Consider the following 18,179-nt stretch of genomic DNA (forward strand, 5'->3'; position numbering starts at 1 on the left):
ATTTCTAATTTCACCCCGTAAACTTGATTTTTTCTATTAACTTAGGTCTAATTATTCACAACTCTAGCTGTGATTTTACTGTTTGCAATTTCTCCAGACTCAGGAAAAGCAATAACTTTCGTTATTGAATTTTTTGTGATTCTCTGAATATCTAGATCTGGAAAACGATGCTGACATTAGACTTCACTAATTTTTTCATTTGATGATTTTAAATATTATGTGATATTTATGGATCATTACACTAGGTACATATGGCTTTATTCTCTCAGAAAAATCTCATGCGAAAGAAGTTTTTATGAGATTCAAAATTTTAGTTGAAAAAACACTCTGAACACAAGATAAAAACATTGTATTCAAACAATAGAGGTGAGTATGTATCCTTGACCAATTTTTTGTCTTCTCATGGTATTTTCCATCGCACAAGACCACCTCATACACTAGAACATAACGGTTTAATTGAGCATTGACACCTTCATATAGTAGAGACAGGTCTAGCATTGTTATCCCATGCATCTTTATCCATAAAATTATGGTCTTATACCTTTGCCACAATAGTATATTTAATAAATAGAATGCCAACAACAATTGTACACTTAACCTCAGCTTATAAAACATTTTAAATAAATTTCCAAACTTTTCAAGATCGAAACATTTTGGTGTCTTTGCTACCCTTGGCTCAGACCGTACGAATCTCAAAAAATGGAATCAAATTCGAAACCATGTATTTTAATTGGTTACTTTTTATCTTAAAATGGTTACTGCTGTTTTGAAACTCATATGTCAAAAAATTTTCTATCTAGGAATGTAGAGTTTGTTAAGTCAATCTTTCCTTTCATAAGCATATCTACACAAGAGCCATTGTCCACCCCAAATTCTATTTTTGCATATCTTAACAGCTCTACAAATAGAAAAGTTAAGTTATCACACATTTTTATATTTTTGTGATCTCATATCAGTACAATTATCATCTTCTTCCATTTCCTTATTGTGTTATATATAAGCTCCAATATTCAGCAGATTAAACTTCAAAATTCTTTTATTTTATTCACTGCCTTAAGTTTACAAACAATCTGATCAAAAGCCACATTCTAAAAATGTCATGAACGATAATAAGTACAATGATGAGCCAACTTTATACTCCCAAAAAACCATGTTTTGGCAGATTCTGAATTGGAAAATGAAAATGAAAATGGATACGATTTTGAACTAGAAAAAGAAAAGCCGTGAGCCCAAAAATAGAAAGAAACATAATGTTACAACCAAAACCAAGATCGAGGTCTGACCTTATCGACAAGTTCTCAATTCTCAGGTGTAGCCTTAAACAGTTCTTTTTTTAGGTCTTACCATCTATACCTTTTGTTAGGAAACCTTAAAAGAAGGAAAATTCAGTCCTCCATTTCCAAGAATCAGCAATGTCGACGTAACGCTTGTCCTTATCCTTAGAACACAGTGTTCAACGATGGACGTTTTCATCGGTAAAAGTGGAAAGCGCCTCAGTAAAGCGGCGACGACCATCATCAGTCGCTACAAAAGGCGTCGTAACATTTAGAACGATGCCTACAGTATCCATCGGTAGATATGGCGACGCCATGTGCCATTGCCATAGCCTAAGGTTGTCGTCGCTAAAGGCATAGCCAACAAGGCTTCGTATCTTCGTTTACTAACATATATAGTCGTCGCTAAAGTGTTAGGAAAAGGAGTTGTCGCTAAATGTCTATCGTTATATAGTCGCTAAATGATAAAATAAACGTTATATTTATTTTTATTTTAATAAAAGTTCGTTACTAATCCGTCATTATCTTTTTCTATTTAAAAAATATATATTTAATAGTCGTTCCTAATCCGTTGCTAAAAGGAGGTATTAATATTTTTTAAAATAATTAGAAAATGTAAATAATTTGTATACAAAATGCATAGTCAAAATACTGTACAAAAATAATAAGGTAAAGTATAAACAGAAAAGTCTTTAATTGGAGTCAATGGACGAGAAGAGTCGCCAACAGTCCTGAGCCGGAGGATCCGGGGTAGCAGTGGCAGACGCATCGGCTGGAGGAGTAGGAGCAGGTGGTGGAACGAAGCCAATACCAAACATGCAAACCATTTGTTGTATTTTTCGCTCGAGATCTACTATGCGGGCGCCAACTCCTGATCTAGCTCCATTCGTATCTCGCGTCTAAGCGCCTCCAGCAGTAATCAGAGGTAGTGATGCTAGAGCTGTCAGAGTTATGGGGCTGGGTGAAGGTGGGTGCCTCTAAACCCAGCCCATATATGCGCTGCTTCTTCTCCCCACTGACGACATTGACGAACAGCTCTGACATGTCAACCGGTGGAGGATTAGAAGAACCCTCGTCGGGTTGGCTGAGATGCAACAGATGCCCATGCCTCAATATTATCCTGTAATAGATAAAAATTAGAATTAATTATCGTATTAAATTGAAATAGTAAGAATATTAATTCAAATTTTTATAAGTTACAAGTAACTTACAGTGATATGCTGGGACTTGCTGTCGATGAACTAGTCGTCGATCTTGCTACACAACCGGCGGAACAGCTCAAAGGTGGTAGGCTCGCGATCCAACTCTCTGGCTTGAACAAAAGAAGATTGTTAGATTAAAGATCATTATCTGTTAAATTTAATTAATACTTGTAAATAAATTAAAGAAATTTCTTAATTCTTACTAGTGTCGGCTTGTGGTCGATGGTCGACCTCGACCCAGCAATATGACGAGTAGGGGCTCTACCAGGACTAGCAACCTCCCTGAGACGATTCTTGTTGTGGGCCACAGAGGCTGCTTCACTTCAGGCCTCTTCCAGTAGTCTGTCCAGTGGGCCCAGGTGTCCTCAGTGACACATCGAAGCCGCTTCCCGCTTCTTTTTCAACCGAATATCATGTCGCGGTATCTCTCGGCTACTTGTTTATTCCAAGTAGGTCAGAGCTGGTCCTCGTACCTTAGGTCCTAGGTAAAATTTTTTTGCAAAAACAAACAAAACAAAGAAAATGTTAATATTAATCATTTGTAAATAATAAATTACTGAATAGTCATAATATTTATTACCTTACACTATGTGAAGTACGAGTCTTTCGTCGCCTTAGGCACGAATCACCACACATACCCCTCGTGCTCTATGACGTTCTTGAAGATCTTCGTGGCCCTCGCTGAGCACAGATGAGAGAGTACCAGTTTGTATACAAGAAATTTAATGCAGTTAGTTTAGACAAGAATATTGAATGTATTTATAATAATTATCAATATCAAAAAAATATATTACCTATCATTCTCAATCCATATTTGGAGCTTCGAACTCCCTGATAATAATCCGACCGGTGAGGTCCCCTCAGGTGGTGGCATGAGTGTAGTGTGAGATGGAACAGTGGTGGATGGTGAACCAATAGTGAGTGGTAGAATAAGAGTAGAAGGTGAAGAATCTATGAGTATAATAGAGAGTGGTAAAGACAACAGTGGCCTCGAACTGGGTGTACATGTAGGTGTAGAAGAATGTGTCTAGGATGTCTCCATGATAGGGGGTAAGGATGGTGGAGTAGGCCGTCCGCGACACTCCTTACAAAGGCATTTGTCTGCCATTTAAATTATTTCATCTTTTTCAATATTGCAAACATCATTGGTTTATTTTAAACAACATTCATAAGAAGCATAAATTAATATATAAAGCAGTCAATGTAAAAATAGTATAAAATAAAAAAGTCATAATACATTTAAATTAATTACAGAAAACAACTTATATGCCTGAATATTACTATTATCTGACTCTTAATTCTGGTTGTCTGTTTCCAAATCAAGTTTCAAGTCGTCATCACTACTACCAGTTTTATTGACAAAGTGTTCATACTAGACAATTCAGTGACCTCTCACTCTTCACTAAGAAAGACAGTGAACAACATTTTATAGTTTCTATTTTATAGGAATATTCTATCGTTACTAGATTTTTAAATTTAAATTTAATTTTATAACTTTTTAAATATTTTAATCATTTTTTTGGGATATTATTTTATTCTAAAAAATATAAAATTACTAAGTTAGATATTAGTTATACCTTTACACAAACTTTTATTTTTATTTTTAGAGATATTTTCTTACTCTTAAAATTCTATCAAATTTCGGCTTCCTAAGTAAAGAAATTCCAAATATATCCACAACTCTAATTACCATGAATATCTACATTCACAACACATATCATGTACGTCGAACACAATCTTATTTAATATGCCACCTAAAAATACAGTCTTATTTAACGTCCCATCTAAAAACACACTCATATTTCAAAATTTATTCATCCCAATATATTTTATCAATCGTTGTTTAATAAATAATTTAAAAATAATAATTACATAACTACAAACAGAATTATTAAATTCATGTTGCTTACTAATGTATTTATTAACTTATTTAATAAATTAAAATAATATACATACTGCATGGTATTCCACCTACGCGACTTCGATCGACTTCTACTGCAAAAAAAAAATCTGAAAATAAAAATAAATACAAAAAAATTATAATTCAATAATTAAAGTAATAATAAATAATTAACAGAAATTATAATAACTACAATAATAGAAATTTAACTTAATAAATATAAATTAAATTACACAATATTAAAACATAAACATAATTTTTTCTTTAAATTTTAATAAAATATAATAGAAATTTTAAAATAAATTTAACCTATATTTTATACTTAACTATTTAACCTAGTTAAATCTATTAAATTTTTTAACCTAAATTTCTAAAATTTGAATTAATCAAATATAATTAAATTAAAGTAAATATAACAGAAATTATATTTAATAATTTAACCTAATTTTTTTACTTAATTTTTTAACCTAATTTTTAAAGTATAACTTAACAAAATACAATTAAATTCAATATGACATAAATTTTAATTAATAAATTTTACCTAATTTTGTATACTTAATTTTTTTAACCTAATATTTCAAAATATAACTTCATAGAAATTTAATTGAATTAAATATTAGCACAAATAAAATATTTTTTTATTTTTTTTATTTTTTAACAAAAAAAATAAAAATAATATAACTTTACATTAAATTAAATAATTAAAAAAACTAAATTACATAATTTAAAAAAATAAAAACCATAATATTTATGTGTACTGAAAAGATAGGGGAGGGATGCCAAAGAAGGAAGGACACTGGCGGGGCTATTTTTCCATTGAAAAAATAAATAAAAATACAAAAAAAAATGAAACAAAAATCTATCATACCCGGGCAACAGCGGTGACACTAGGAAGGGGGAGGGGGAGGGGGAAGAGAGGGGTAGTGGGAGGAGAGAGTAGGGAAGGGGAGAGAGGGAGAAGAGAGGAAAAGAGGGAAAGGGAGGGGATTGTCGGGTTTTAAAATCTTAAACTCGTTGCTAAGTTTTAGATTATTAGAAAAATTATACCGAAACGCCATCGATTTAATAAATCCTTTTAGCGATGGACGCCATCAGTCGCTAAATTATAAGGTGGCATATAAACATTTTTAGACTCTCTTTAGCGACAGACACCATCCATCGCTATTTATTGCCTCTAGCAATGCACTTTCTGCCCATTGCTAAATAAACCAGCTTAGCAATGGCACACACTGTCATTAACAAAAAGGAAAGGCGCCATACTTTAGTACCTCTTTGGCGCCAATGTTTAGCGACAGCGTACTTACCGTTGCTAAATAACCATCGTAACATCGTTGCTAATTCGTCGCGACTATATACGCTAAAATTTGGCACCATCATTAGTGACGAAAACTTGTCCATCGCTAAATTTTTGTCGCCACATTGTTGCCATTTTAATATCGACACACTATGTCGCTAAGTCGTCGTTATCACATTCCCCCGTGTGGAGCAGAGTTACTTATGTTACGGTCTTCAGCAGGCAGGCTACACTCTAGGCGACAGCTAGGAGGGATCGCTAGACCAGCAGCCATACTAAGAATTCATGTGTAATGATGGTGATTCCACAGCCAAATAATGACGAATACCATCGGTTGCTAATATTTGTCTTTAAACGTAGGAATTCTTGTAGTGTTAGAGCTTGTGTCTATGTAGGTATTAGGTTTTGGGGTTAAAGAAAGAGACTCGAATGAAAGAGTAGTTTGTGAAGGATGAGAAATGAAGAGCTTAGCTGAAGGGTGAGATGTTATGTCAGGAGCTTGAGAAGTGGTGGCCATCGAGGCCTTAAATCCTGCACCTCGGACCACATTATATTGTGGTTCGGAAAAGTACAACATGTGCGTCAGAGTTTAACACGCGCTTTTTTTTTTTAGAATTTATGTTCATTAAATTGGTATTATATGTTCTTTAACTTATATTATTAAACATGTACTAAATTTTTATTATTTATTAACTTTATTTTACTAAAAAGATATGTGTACCACAATATCAATATTTGCAGGATAACTTTAGTTTGACTTTTTTTTTTTACTAATTGTAAAGACGATTTATATTATGCCTATGCTGTATATATTTATTTAAATAAATTAATAAATATGGTGTTCATTAATAACAAAGATAATAAATATCCATCAACAACTGATAAGTATTATGCCTATAAATGATGAATACTCGTATCAATCATAAAATTGTTTCAATATTCATCACAAAAATAACAAATCTAACTTTTATAAAGAATCAACATCAATTTCATATAAAAATAAATATTTCATGGTGATTTAAAAAACATATATAAATTTATAATTACTGAATTGATAACAACAAATTAATGAACATGTAGATCATAAATGATGAATATCCTTCACTAAAATAATGAATATTTAGAAATTGACTGAATACAAAATAGACATCATTACAGTAAACAATAAATATTATCCATAAATGATAAATATTAATGTCCATTATAAAATGTAACACTTTTATTTATGAAATTATCAATTACATATTGATGAAATACTTAAATTGTCAAATACGCAAAAAGAATAGTTTCAATCACTAATAATATAAAATTTTAATATATAAAAAGTTCCTAAAAATTATATTATATTAGTTTTAATGGATAATTTATTTTATTATATTCCGAAAGTATATTGTTTTTTAATTCTCTAGAGTATATGACTAATTGAAAAATAAAAAAAAATATGTTACTAATTATGTTAATTTTTAAATTTTATTTACCTATGATATATATATATATATATATATATATATATATATATATATATATATATATATATTACTATATTTAAAAACATTTTAATATTTGTACTATTTTTAATACATAAAGTTTAAATATGTATAAAGAAAATTAAAATGATATTAAAAATATTTAATTTATTATTATTTATAAAAATATTATAAATAACTATAAACTATTAAAAAATATTTATTTTTATTCATAAATTTAATTTATATTATTATTTAAACTCAAAATAATTATGAAAATTGTATAATGTATAGATAAAATTAATTTTTATAAATATAAGAATATTTACTTAATATATAATTAATTTTTATAATTATTTTATTATAATTTCAAATTGGAAAGAAAAGAAAAAAAGAATAACAATTAAAATGCGGAACTGTGTCCCGCACTTACGTCTTTGCCTTACGTCCCTGCCTCCTGTCCACCTTGATGTCCCTGCCTCCGGCCCACAGTGCAAGGTGGACCGGGGTGCAGGCATGTCGCCATGGCCATCGGTCGGGGCTGTTGTGCTGCAGTTTGAGGCTTTTTCTTTTTTTCTTTTTCTCCTGTTTTTGAATGATAATTTTTTCAGTTTGTGGATAAAGTCTTCAGAACATTATTTTTAGGAACAAAAAAAGAAGTTAGCATACAGCTTGTTGCAAGTGCCAAATTGTATGATAATTCAAGCTTATAAAAGTAACCCTTGAAATTAACGGAAAACAAAGAGAACAAAAGTTTCTAAACATTGGTAGAAAGAGACTGTAATGTCTGATTTTGATGACTTAAAGAATGAGGAAAAGCACATCAGTATGCTCAAATTTCCTACCTCAATTGTCAGGACAACATATTTATGAATTCCAATTATCTGATTTTTGTAGCTTTATTGACAGTAACTTTTTCAAAATTGCTTAATACAATGTTCTGAAGGAACCAAAGTCTGTTTATATACAGGAAAAAGAGTCTGCACATGTCTTTTGCAACACTTGCATGGCCCGAAGCAATAGCAATAAGCAAAACTGTTTCTGTGACGTATTTATATATCAGGTAATGCCAGGGAATATCTCCAAGTGTTTCTGCAGTCTCATATTCAAGGACCAGAAAATTACAGTGTCGCAATGTGATTAATGCATCAGACAGGGACACGGTAAGAAAGATCAATCATTTTCAAGACTTCCTTTGTCACCCCTGGAAATTCTGTTGAAATAAAAATGAAATACATATCATTTGTAAACATCAGAAAGGACTGTAGTTGCATAATTGCAGCAGAAACAGAAGACAATGCGTCACTCAAGTATCACCCACATGGTTATGCAACAATTTGGTATTGATAAGCTTTAAGTTTCTGTCTATAAGATAGTTTAGTTTCATTTTCACTTGAATGCTATTGGAGAACTCGAAAGTTTCTAGACAACTCAGAGTTGTGACCCTAACTTCTTCTCAGATCATTTTTGGAGAGAAGCTTTTATATGCAAACTGATTTAAAATTTAATCTCCGGTTCAAAGCCTTAGCTAAGTCTACTCAAAAGTTTTAAAAGCGCTGTTACCTTTGCAAAAACTATTCCCTCCCTCCAAATTGATCTAGTATTTTTTATTATTATTATTATTATTAATTTGATAAGTAATTATCAAAAATACCCTTCATTAGTGTAATTGATATTGGAAACGTAGATGCAATTAGTTTTCATATTTTTGACTTAGATGCAATTAATTTTCATCTTTGGTTAAGATTGGAAATGATGATAGAAATAGAAATGAAAATGATAAAAAAATAAAAATAGAAATAATTATATTTTATATATTGTTTAGTTGAATAAGGAATGAAAGTCAAATCTATTTATAGTTGATATCGATAATAATATTTGATTATAGTTAAGAAAATATTTAACTTATAATTATTATATACAATAAATATACAAAGTAATATTTAAATGAATGAAAAGTTATTAATAAAAATAAACTTTTCATTCCTTAAAAAGAAGAGAGAAATGGATAATTGTTTGATGGAGTAATTTCATTCTGATTATACTGAAGTGAATTTTTTATGAAATAAACAATAATGGAAATCACTCAATCCCATTCCCACCCTATTTTTCCACCAACTGTAATTTAATAGTTCAGGATGTTATGAGCAATGTCTGCTCTTCTTTTGTTTTTAGCTGAGTTTGTTTTGTTTTGGGGCAATGCCCCTCTCTATTACCCAATAAAAATGAAAATAAAAACATGAGCATTTTAAAGAAAAAGTGGAAGTATAAAATTGATGACATTTCCTCTCCATAGATGCATATAGATAGATAAAAAGGTGCATGTACAGCAAACCCAAAAAAAATACTTTGACCCCTTTGAAGTAAAGTCTACATGTTTGTGAGAAGTGCACTATTTTAATGCACCATGTTCATTCTATACTTTGCCCAAGCACTCTGATATCTTGACCAGCAAATATAAACAGGCACATCAAGAACAAAAACAATTCAGAGAACTGGCCAAGCCATACTAACTAGAAAAGTAAAAGAAAAAAAAAAAGCATAATCAATAACTAGGAAAAAGAAAGAAAGAAAGAAAACAGGATGGGCACTAGGGGGTTTTTCTTTTCTTAACCTCTAACTAAAATCTTCAGGTAATAATATGATTAGATTTTCAAAATTCCACTAAGAAAATGTGACACAGGTAACTTATACAGGGACATGTTTAGAAGGATCATTGAGTAAGTCTCTGCATCTCATTTTGATCATTGAGCGTCTCAATGAGAAGTGGAGGAGCATACTGGGCTGTCCCTTGGTGCTCCTCCGAATCCTGACAGAATGAAAGAATGATAGTATCAATTGACATCTCCACCACTGCAAAGAACAGAGTTGCAACTATATAACCTAGAACCCAGCAAACCTGCATAAACATGAAAAAAAGACACATATTCAAATCACAGGTAAAAGTGTTTCTATAGCATAATAAAAGCAATAAACAGTGCCTGATAGGAGAAACACTTTAAACAAGTTTTTGAAACCTTAAAACATAGAAAATACTTACCAAAACAGGGAACAGTGGAGAGGTTATCTTGTTATGAGAAGATCTATATTTGTGGGTATCCAACATGAGGAATGCAAAAACAGCACTTGATAGACTGACACATAATTTTCCAAGGAATAGAATAACATCTCCAATAACATTCACCCTCCCTATTCTAAGGATGTTGCTGATGATCAATTCAGTTGCAATTGAAGATGCTCTGCAGAAGCTTTTACCAGTTATAGCTATCTGCAGAAGCCACAAGCAAATAACAAAAAAACAGTATTATCCACAAGTATACAGATTATAGAAGAAAAAAAAAAAAAAAAAAAACTCTGTGACACTATGAAATAGTGAGTGAAATCAAGTGACGACAAAACTAGAATAAAATAGAACATCTAAAATGCTAACTTTCATGATTTCCTCGTCTCTTCACTATAGTTCGTTAATTGTACAAGGGAATCCAAATAAACATGACCATTCTACAAACAAGCGCTCTACTTTGCTTGAAACTAGTTTTTGGCATTACCATTATATAAGCATTGCGATTCACAGATTTTATAGTACAGTCAACACATCTCAGACAAAACCGAGAGGTATGATGCACCATCTTCCCAATCCAACTGTCAGGTGTAGTACTTGCAACTTTCAGTTTGCGACGGATTGATTCAAGCATAAAGCGAATTGATTCCACAAATGACACGATAAGGGAACCAAGAGCAACAGACCCCAGGCTGTATCGCATAAGCCACTTCATAGAGGAGAAAACTGGAAGAAAGGGAATTTCTGGCTGCATTGTGATAAATTAGAAATAGTAAATTAGCAATCCCGTCTGAAGAAAACATAGTTCCACTCTTTAAACTTAAAAAAGGATTATAGGAAGATAATTTGCAAAATATCTAAAACACACAACAACTTGAACTGTTAGAAATAATTGTTTTTGGGTGATATATGGAACATGTTAAATGCAGCAAATGGTATATGGACAAAGGTTAGAAAACTCCATCATAGAAGTGCTGCATATTCCTTGACAACTACGCGAAGATCCTAAACACGGAATTTGCAATAGAACAGATTAAAAGTAGGTTGAGCACCAGAATTGCAATCAGATCAGATTAGGAAAGTTCATTCTACTTATTAGCATTTTAAACTCAAAGACACAACTGGGAATAAATTGTCAAAATACACAGAACTACAAACATGGGAATATTATGGGCAGGGCATACCACCTAAGTTGTCAAATACAAAGTAATGTCCTAATTGGTGGTATAACCAAGCTCACATTTTGCACTCGAGTATATTACTTTTCTCACTTATACATGAATTCAACTTTTCCTGAAGACCAAATTTTGTGATTACAGAGAAAAGGTAATTGTTTCTTTGGACAGCTGAATCACAGAATCAAATTTTGTGATTACAGAGAAAAGGTAATTTTTTCTTTAGACAGCTGAATCACAGAATCATTAATACTGATGCTCTCATAGGCTGTATCTATGTAAGTGCAGATAGCAACATGATGAGTCCACATCACACAATTTGCATAATTCCTGAAGTACATGTATAGCTTAGTAGCTTACCGAGGCCTCACCACGAGCCCAGTAATAGGAGGCAACAGAGCCCGCAATCACAGTTGCCGAGCATGCGATAAAAAATTGTGTAGCCCAATAACCTCCAAACAGGTGGAAAAAGATGGCAACTGCTATATGAGGAGTATAACGTATACTAAAACCACAGCAACGATCACAATTAACCCGTTTTGCTCCAAGATCATATGCACAGCAGTTGGAATTGCAGTCATTTTGGACAATTTGGCCAGAACTAAACAGATGAAAAGCAGCTGAAAACCAGAACATATAAAAGATTGCAAGGAGAGCATATGGTATAACTGGAAAAATTATGAGGGCTTGAACTTCTCCTATGACCTTTGCAGCAACCTGCATAAAGATAAAAATTTAGAAGTGCATTCTTATTGCAATGAAGACAAAAAGACTATTTAGCTCATAAACAGCATCTGCAAGAGCAGCGGTCTTAACAAATATTTTTGTTCTAGATAGGGGTTTCTAAGAATCTTAGTGCCATTTCATCGTTATAAAAACAGTTGTCTGCCAAAATAAAAAAGAGGCTGATTGCATATTGGAAATTTGAACAGATATTTAATCCATATAATGATTTGTAACTAAAGTATCTGGTACATTTCATTGCCTACTTGTTCGACGAAGTGGTATCTTCCTGTATACATTTGGTAGATTAGAGTCCTACTTGGTTTTTCTAAACTGAATGTCTTCGCAAATACAAGTCACCTACAAAATCCAGTGAGGATGAGCAAATTTTTGTTCTGTAGCCAGCCTCACTGCAAAACTTATATGTTGACGCTTCCATAAATTGGATGCCAACATTAACTTGTCCTGTCTGGTATAGGGTACTATGCCATTCCCCACTGAACCACCAAAAGATCCACTAGTTCAAGTCTAATAGAAGTTTCTAAATACTGTTTATTCCTTGTTACATCTCGACATTGCAATATGCAACCTAGAACAATGTACTTACCTTGAGGACAGATGTTGCCATAAGAATGCGGCGCACGATAGCAATTGAAGTAAGGATGGCAACAACCATTATAAATGTCATTAGAACAGTAAAAGCACGAAGATGATTTAGTTCCTGAAAGATGCAAACCACTCAAGTCAATAACAAGCACGTATGACATGCACAAACATAATAGGAGATATGGAAGGGAAGATAGTAAGTAATCCAATGGTCATCTAATAATAGAACCCACCCGTCCAGATATGTGGTAGTATGGATCATGATGACCGATGATAGGAGAGATGGCATCGTTCCCAATCCATCCAGCTACATAAATAAATAATTAATTAAATTAGGATCATATATCCAGGACAGTCATTGTCACATTGAATTATACATAAGGAAAAAGGAAAATGACAGAGCTAACAGCTTGATGCTACTAAAACTGAAATATATGCTTTTGAGACTAGAAAAGAATAAAGCACTGACTAGTAGTAGAAAATATCAAAAAGAAAAAAAAGGATTGACATAGTAGCTAACAGTGCTAGACAAGCAAAACTCATGAAAGACATGTTCCATGTCACCCACACTTCTAGCTCTTCATTCCACTAGGTACATTTTAGAAAGAAGATGTAGCGCATATGGTTCCTATGATCATCCCAAATTATCATGCGCAAATTCACGAACTAAATTATTATCAAACTTTTATGTCAAAAAGGTTAACTCCAAAATAAAACCTAGCTACTATTCTACTGTGAGATGAGAGAGAGTTGTTCCAGATAAAAAAGGAAATTAACAATAACAGAAAAGTAATGGTTCAAAACTGCTATCTGCAAATATAACAAGCCTGAGCCAAATCATAAATTCCTGGGAGCTCAACATTGCAAGGTCCAAAAACCAAACCTTATTATAAAGAATTTACTTCAGAAATTGCAGGAAAGAAAAAAAATTCCTGACCTTTCAAGTAGTAAAACATTGTTACTGATATTATGAGAATGTCAAATACAGCAACCGTTATCCAAGGCATTGCAACAACAAAATGCCGAATCATTAGGAGCCAAATCACAGACAGAAACAGTGGCAACAGTCCCCCACAAACGATTAACACAGGCCACGACTTTCCTATATCAGCCATGTATCTCTGCAAAATGTAAATGAACTTTGAACACTAGAATCAACAGATGGTTAATTGTTTCAATGCAAAACCAACAAATGCAATTATGAATGTTAAATAAACAGAAATATTAAGATAATTCATTTAGGCATGTTCAGCTATAAAAATTTTCTGCCTACAGTAAGCCTTTATGGACAATGTAGTTACCTAAAGTGAGTTACCAATCTGAATTGTTCAGTGTAAGCATGTGCATAGTCATATAGTGAGATTATCTCAATTATTACACTTGTTTAACGATATTAAGCTTCTATCCAACTAAAAGGCATAAAAGTAAGGAAGATATGCCAAACTTTTAAGCTAGCAGTTTCAGTACATCAGCAGCAATATTTGAATAACATATCAGTTGGATGAGTGTGACCTTAAATACAGTATACCCAATGAGGAGACGATAATCATGATGTCCTTTTAGAAACCACAGTGACCAAACCAAAAGCTCATGCCAAAAATTCTTCCTTTAAATTACTCTAATTGCAGAATTAAGCAGAATCCAGCAACTCGCCATTGAAAATAGCAAATTATTCTACAAGTTCATAAGCATAATCATTCTCAAGTAGCAAAAAGAAAAGGGGGAAAGAAAAAAAGAAAAAGCTGCTCAACCTTCAATACAGATGAACGGGCATTAATGGACTTGTGTATGGATTTGTCTATTATAATGTCCTCGTTAATATTCACTCCACCCATTTGTTGCCAATGCCGCAGTGAAACATTTGATGCATGTGCAATGAATTGGCATCTCCAAAAAACTGATATTGAGAAAGAAAACAACTGTTAATCAACAACATCAAAAGTAAAAACCAGCATAATCCTAGACTAAGCAAAGGATAAAACAATCTCTAATTGGTTCTAGACCTTTTCAATTTCTCACACAAAATCCACTATTACAAATTTGAGCATCTACCTGACATGGGAGAGGGTATTAAACTATATTCCTAAAACTTACCTAACACTTAGAAAAATTAACAAGTGAATAAATTATAAAAGAAATGATTGTCTCAAAACAAAATTTAATTCACTTACCATTAACACTAGGAAAAATTACAGGGTAACAAGGACCCTGGAGTTTGAGGGACGTGTTCCTCATTTCTGGAGTAAGGAACTCAAAATAATCATAATTCCTATCAATCCAGTCATCCATTGACAGACGGATATCTCCCTCTGGATAATCACATACCCAGTTTAGTGCATCTTCAGACGGAATGGGGCAATCTAATAAACATACACTCCTAGCATTGGCCAACTTGAATTGGGTGTTCTTCAAACCACTAAGGTAGACCTGGTTTGGATTTAACCAATACATTAGCTCCAATTGATCAAGATCTGGATGTGCATGTTTATCACCACATACATTTCCTTTATAATCCAGCCCATACGTAAGCCTGGTAATTCATAACACAGCCAATAATAATAATCAATACAAAGAACAAGAATAATTCAGCAAAACAGAAACAATCTCAAAAATAATGCTGCAATATAACTTTATAACGCCGAAAATACAAGCAAAATTACAATGTAGCAAACACAATTCTAGTTTGCAGATTTGAAGAAATAACAGTTTCTCTGACCACAAATCTCTTAAAGACTAGGTGGCTTTGGGTTTGTATATGGATATTGGGTAGATTACACATTTATGCCTTTAAGAAAACCAGCACCTGGTTGCATTGAAGAAATGGAGGGAAAAACCAGAGGTACACCAACAAAAGAGCCAATTACAATGACTTTGCAATCATATTTTAAGAAAACAAAAAAAAGGCCATTAACCAATGGACAAAAAGAACAGCAGACCATATTAAAATTTTACCCCTTACATGAATTAGAACTAAAACTAGAAATAGTACTAGCTTGAAGAAAAGGATGTTATCCTGAAACTAAATCTAAAAGTCAAAGGTTTCCCTATGCATATATGGAAAAATGTAAGATGTTGTTGGCAAGCATGATCAGTTCAGGGAAGTGGACTTTATAGAAGGAAACGAATTGCGTTCTCTCCTTTTCTCCCCCCGATAGACTCCCTCTACTATAAACTGTTAAAGATGATATAAATACTGCATTACAAATTACAGTAATGTATCATTTGGTTCCTCAAAAATGTAAACCAGAATAGAAATGCTATCTTCCTACTCTCTTAACTGAATATCCTTAGTCTACTATCTAGCACTGAAAACAGTGCAACGGCAGAAAACATGAAAATCTCTAATTACAAGCTACAAGTGACATTCCGAATTCTTGTGTTTTCTTTCCTTTGATTTTCTTTCAAACCACAGAAAAATAAAAGTAGAAACTAAAAGAAAGCACAGAGTCTACATTTGGCATCAATGCCGATTGGGCTTCTACGAGCATCAAAACAAAGGCATCACATGGGGATGCAATACATCTTGCCTACGGAATACAATTACAAGTAAAATATTCTACGGCAGTATTGTACATAAACATATAAAAGGAGATTCTTTACACTTAGGAAAGCCAAATAAAGAAACATCATTAAGAGACAGTGAATCTCAACTTAAAAATTAAAAACACATAAAAATTACCAAAATCAGTAAGTGCCTGGTTGAGTTTAAAATTGATTAAAGCTAGAAAATACAAACCTTAAAGGGTTTCCTTGGTTAAATCCAAAGCTGGAATTAACAATCATAGCAACCCAAAATGCAATAAAGATAACAAGAAAAGCAACATCTCTACATTTCCTATTGCGTCTAATAATTCCATCAATTTGAGTACTCCCATCACTTGATGGGTACCTCCCAATCACTGCCCCTAAAGGTCCCCTCATCTCTATAACAGCTTTGGCCACTCACTGTTTATGTGTCTTTATCTATCAAATTCTTGCAGCACAACTAGTGAGAGGCAGAATGCCAAAGATGGAGTCTTTTTGGTGAGAGAAGAACACTAAGTAGACAAAGATGGAGCCTTTTAGTGAGAGAAAGAACAGTAAGTAGAGTGGGAAGCTAAAAAGGTGTGTTCTGTGTGTGTGAAAGCAGGAAGAGAGAGCGATGGGTTATTGGGTTTTCTCTAGATTTGGAATATTTTTAGTAAATTTTGTTGCCTTTTCTTTTTTTGAGTTTGATTATTAATAACAATGAGAATGATTAGTTTAATAATTTAAGTTTTGATTTTAAGACAAAGATATCATACTGTGTTAGTGAGTTCTTCTGTTTTTAAGATTTTAAGATTTAGTTTACAGAATCCATGTCTTGCGGCTTAGAATGGAATAAATGCCAATTTGTCCCTTGCAATTTTCAAGCAGGGCACATTCAACCCTTTTCTTTACCTTTTTTACTAAATTAGCATAGTATTCTCAATTTTAGGTTTTTTAAGGTCTAAGTATCAATTAATCTTGAATATTATACTTTTTAATAATTTTACCAAATTATTTTAAAATATTAAAATTAAATATACACATATTTGTTTTATTTTCAAAAATATTTTTTGTTGATAGTTTTTACAATTTTACTATAAGGAAGATGACGCTAAAGATCGACTGTGTTCATTAAAAGAAAAATATTTGAAAATTAGTAAAAATTTTAATGTAATTAGATGTAAAAAGTGTGAAAAGATTTACATATGTAAGACTTTTAATAGCTATATTATTAAATATATAATAAATTTTTTACTAGCTTCTAAATCTTTCTATTCAATTAAGCACGTTCGACTTGCTATATCATTTTTTTTACGTAAAATTAGAAAAAATTATTTTAAAAATATTTTTAAAAATAAATTAAAAGCGTATATAATCTTTTAAATTTAAAATAATTAAATAAAATTATTAAAAGGTATAAACTTCAGAATTAATTAATAAATAGACCTTCTTTTAAACCTTTATGAAAACAAAAACATGCAATATATATCTATTAAAAAGAAAGTAGACAGAATAAACTTTAGAATTTCAATATCTCAATTTTCAAATAATAGAAACTTAAAAAGAGTTAAAATTAGAAAGAAAAAAAAATTGAAACTAAGTTCTTTTGAGAGGAAAATTGAAACTAAAATTGATCATTCAAAAACTGGAAGAAAAGAAAAAAAAATCACATTTCATACTTCTCTATTTTCTATCTTCACTTTTCTTTAATTCCACATAATTCTCAATGGTTGAACATTGAAAAGAATAAATAATAAATAACAACTAACTTAATTATATTTATGACGCAAATGTCATATAAATCATTGGAAAGCACCAACGCTTTATTATCAGTCTCAGATAAAACATTACTGATTTTCTAATTTGTTTCTATTTTTCACTGAAAGTGAAATCAAAAACTATAATTTGAGGTTTTGGGTTTTGTAAAATCCAAGTCTTAAGGAAAAGTTGTTTATGGAAAGAGTTTTGAAG

General features: G+C 31.9%; 1 protein-coding gene across 1 annotated transcript; it reads right to left on the reverse strand.

The window, feature by feature from the left end:
* Positions 1-9,461: 9,461 nt before the first annotated feature.
* Positions 9,462-16,952, reverse strand: LOC8288352 (choline transporter protein 1). Its single transcript, XM_002528509.4, has 10 exons — positions 16,438-16,952; positions 14,873-15,231; positions 14,453-14,598; positions 13,639-13,822; positions 12,935-13,008; positions 12,703-12,816; positions 11,733-12,089; positions 10,685-10,945; positions 10,177-10,404; positions 9,462-10,035 (listed from the first exon to the last, which is right to left on the reverse strand). Exons 1-10 carry the CDS (start codon positions 16,620-16,622, stop codon positions 9,850-9,852), a joined length of 2,094 nt encoding a protein of 697 aa, XP_002528555.2. The 5' UTR covers positions 16,623-16,952; the 3' UTR covers positions 9,462-9,849.
* Positions 16,953-18,179: the final 1,227 nt, after the last annotated feature.

This window comes from Ricinus communis, chromosome 9 (assembly GCF_019578655.1).
Source record: "Ricinus communis isolate WT05 ecotype wild-type chromosome 9, ASM1957865v1, whole genome shotgun sequence".
Classification (NCBI taxonomy): domain Eukaryota; kingdom Viridiplantae; phylum Streptophyta; class Magnoliopsida; order Malpighiales; family Euphorbiaceae; genus Ricinus; species Ricinus communis.

Bases quoted from the DNA above. Each gene is read 5' to 3' on its own strand.
- LOC8288352 (XM_002528509.4), bottom strand. From the start codon at position 16,622: ATGAGGGGACCTTTAGGGGCAGTGATTGGGAGGTACCCATCAAGTGAT. The intron at 13,009-13,638 runs GTCAGGAATTTT...TTATTTATGTAG, and splicing joins AATGTTTTACTACTTGAAAG to CTGGATGGATTGGGAACGAT. The intron at 12,817-12,934 runs GTGGGTTCTATT...TGCATCTTTCAG, and splicing joins ACTACCACATATCTGGACGG to GAACTAAATCATCTTCGTGC.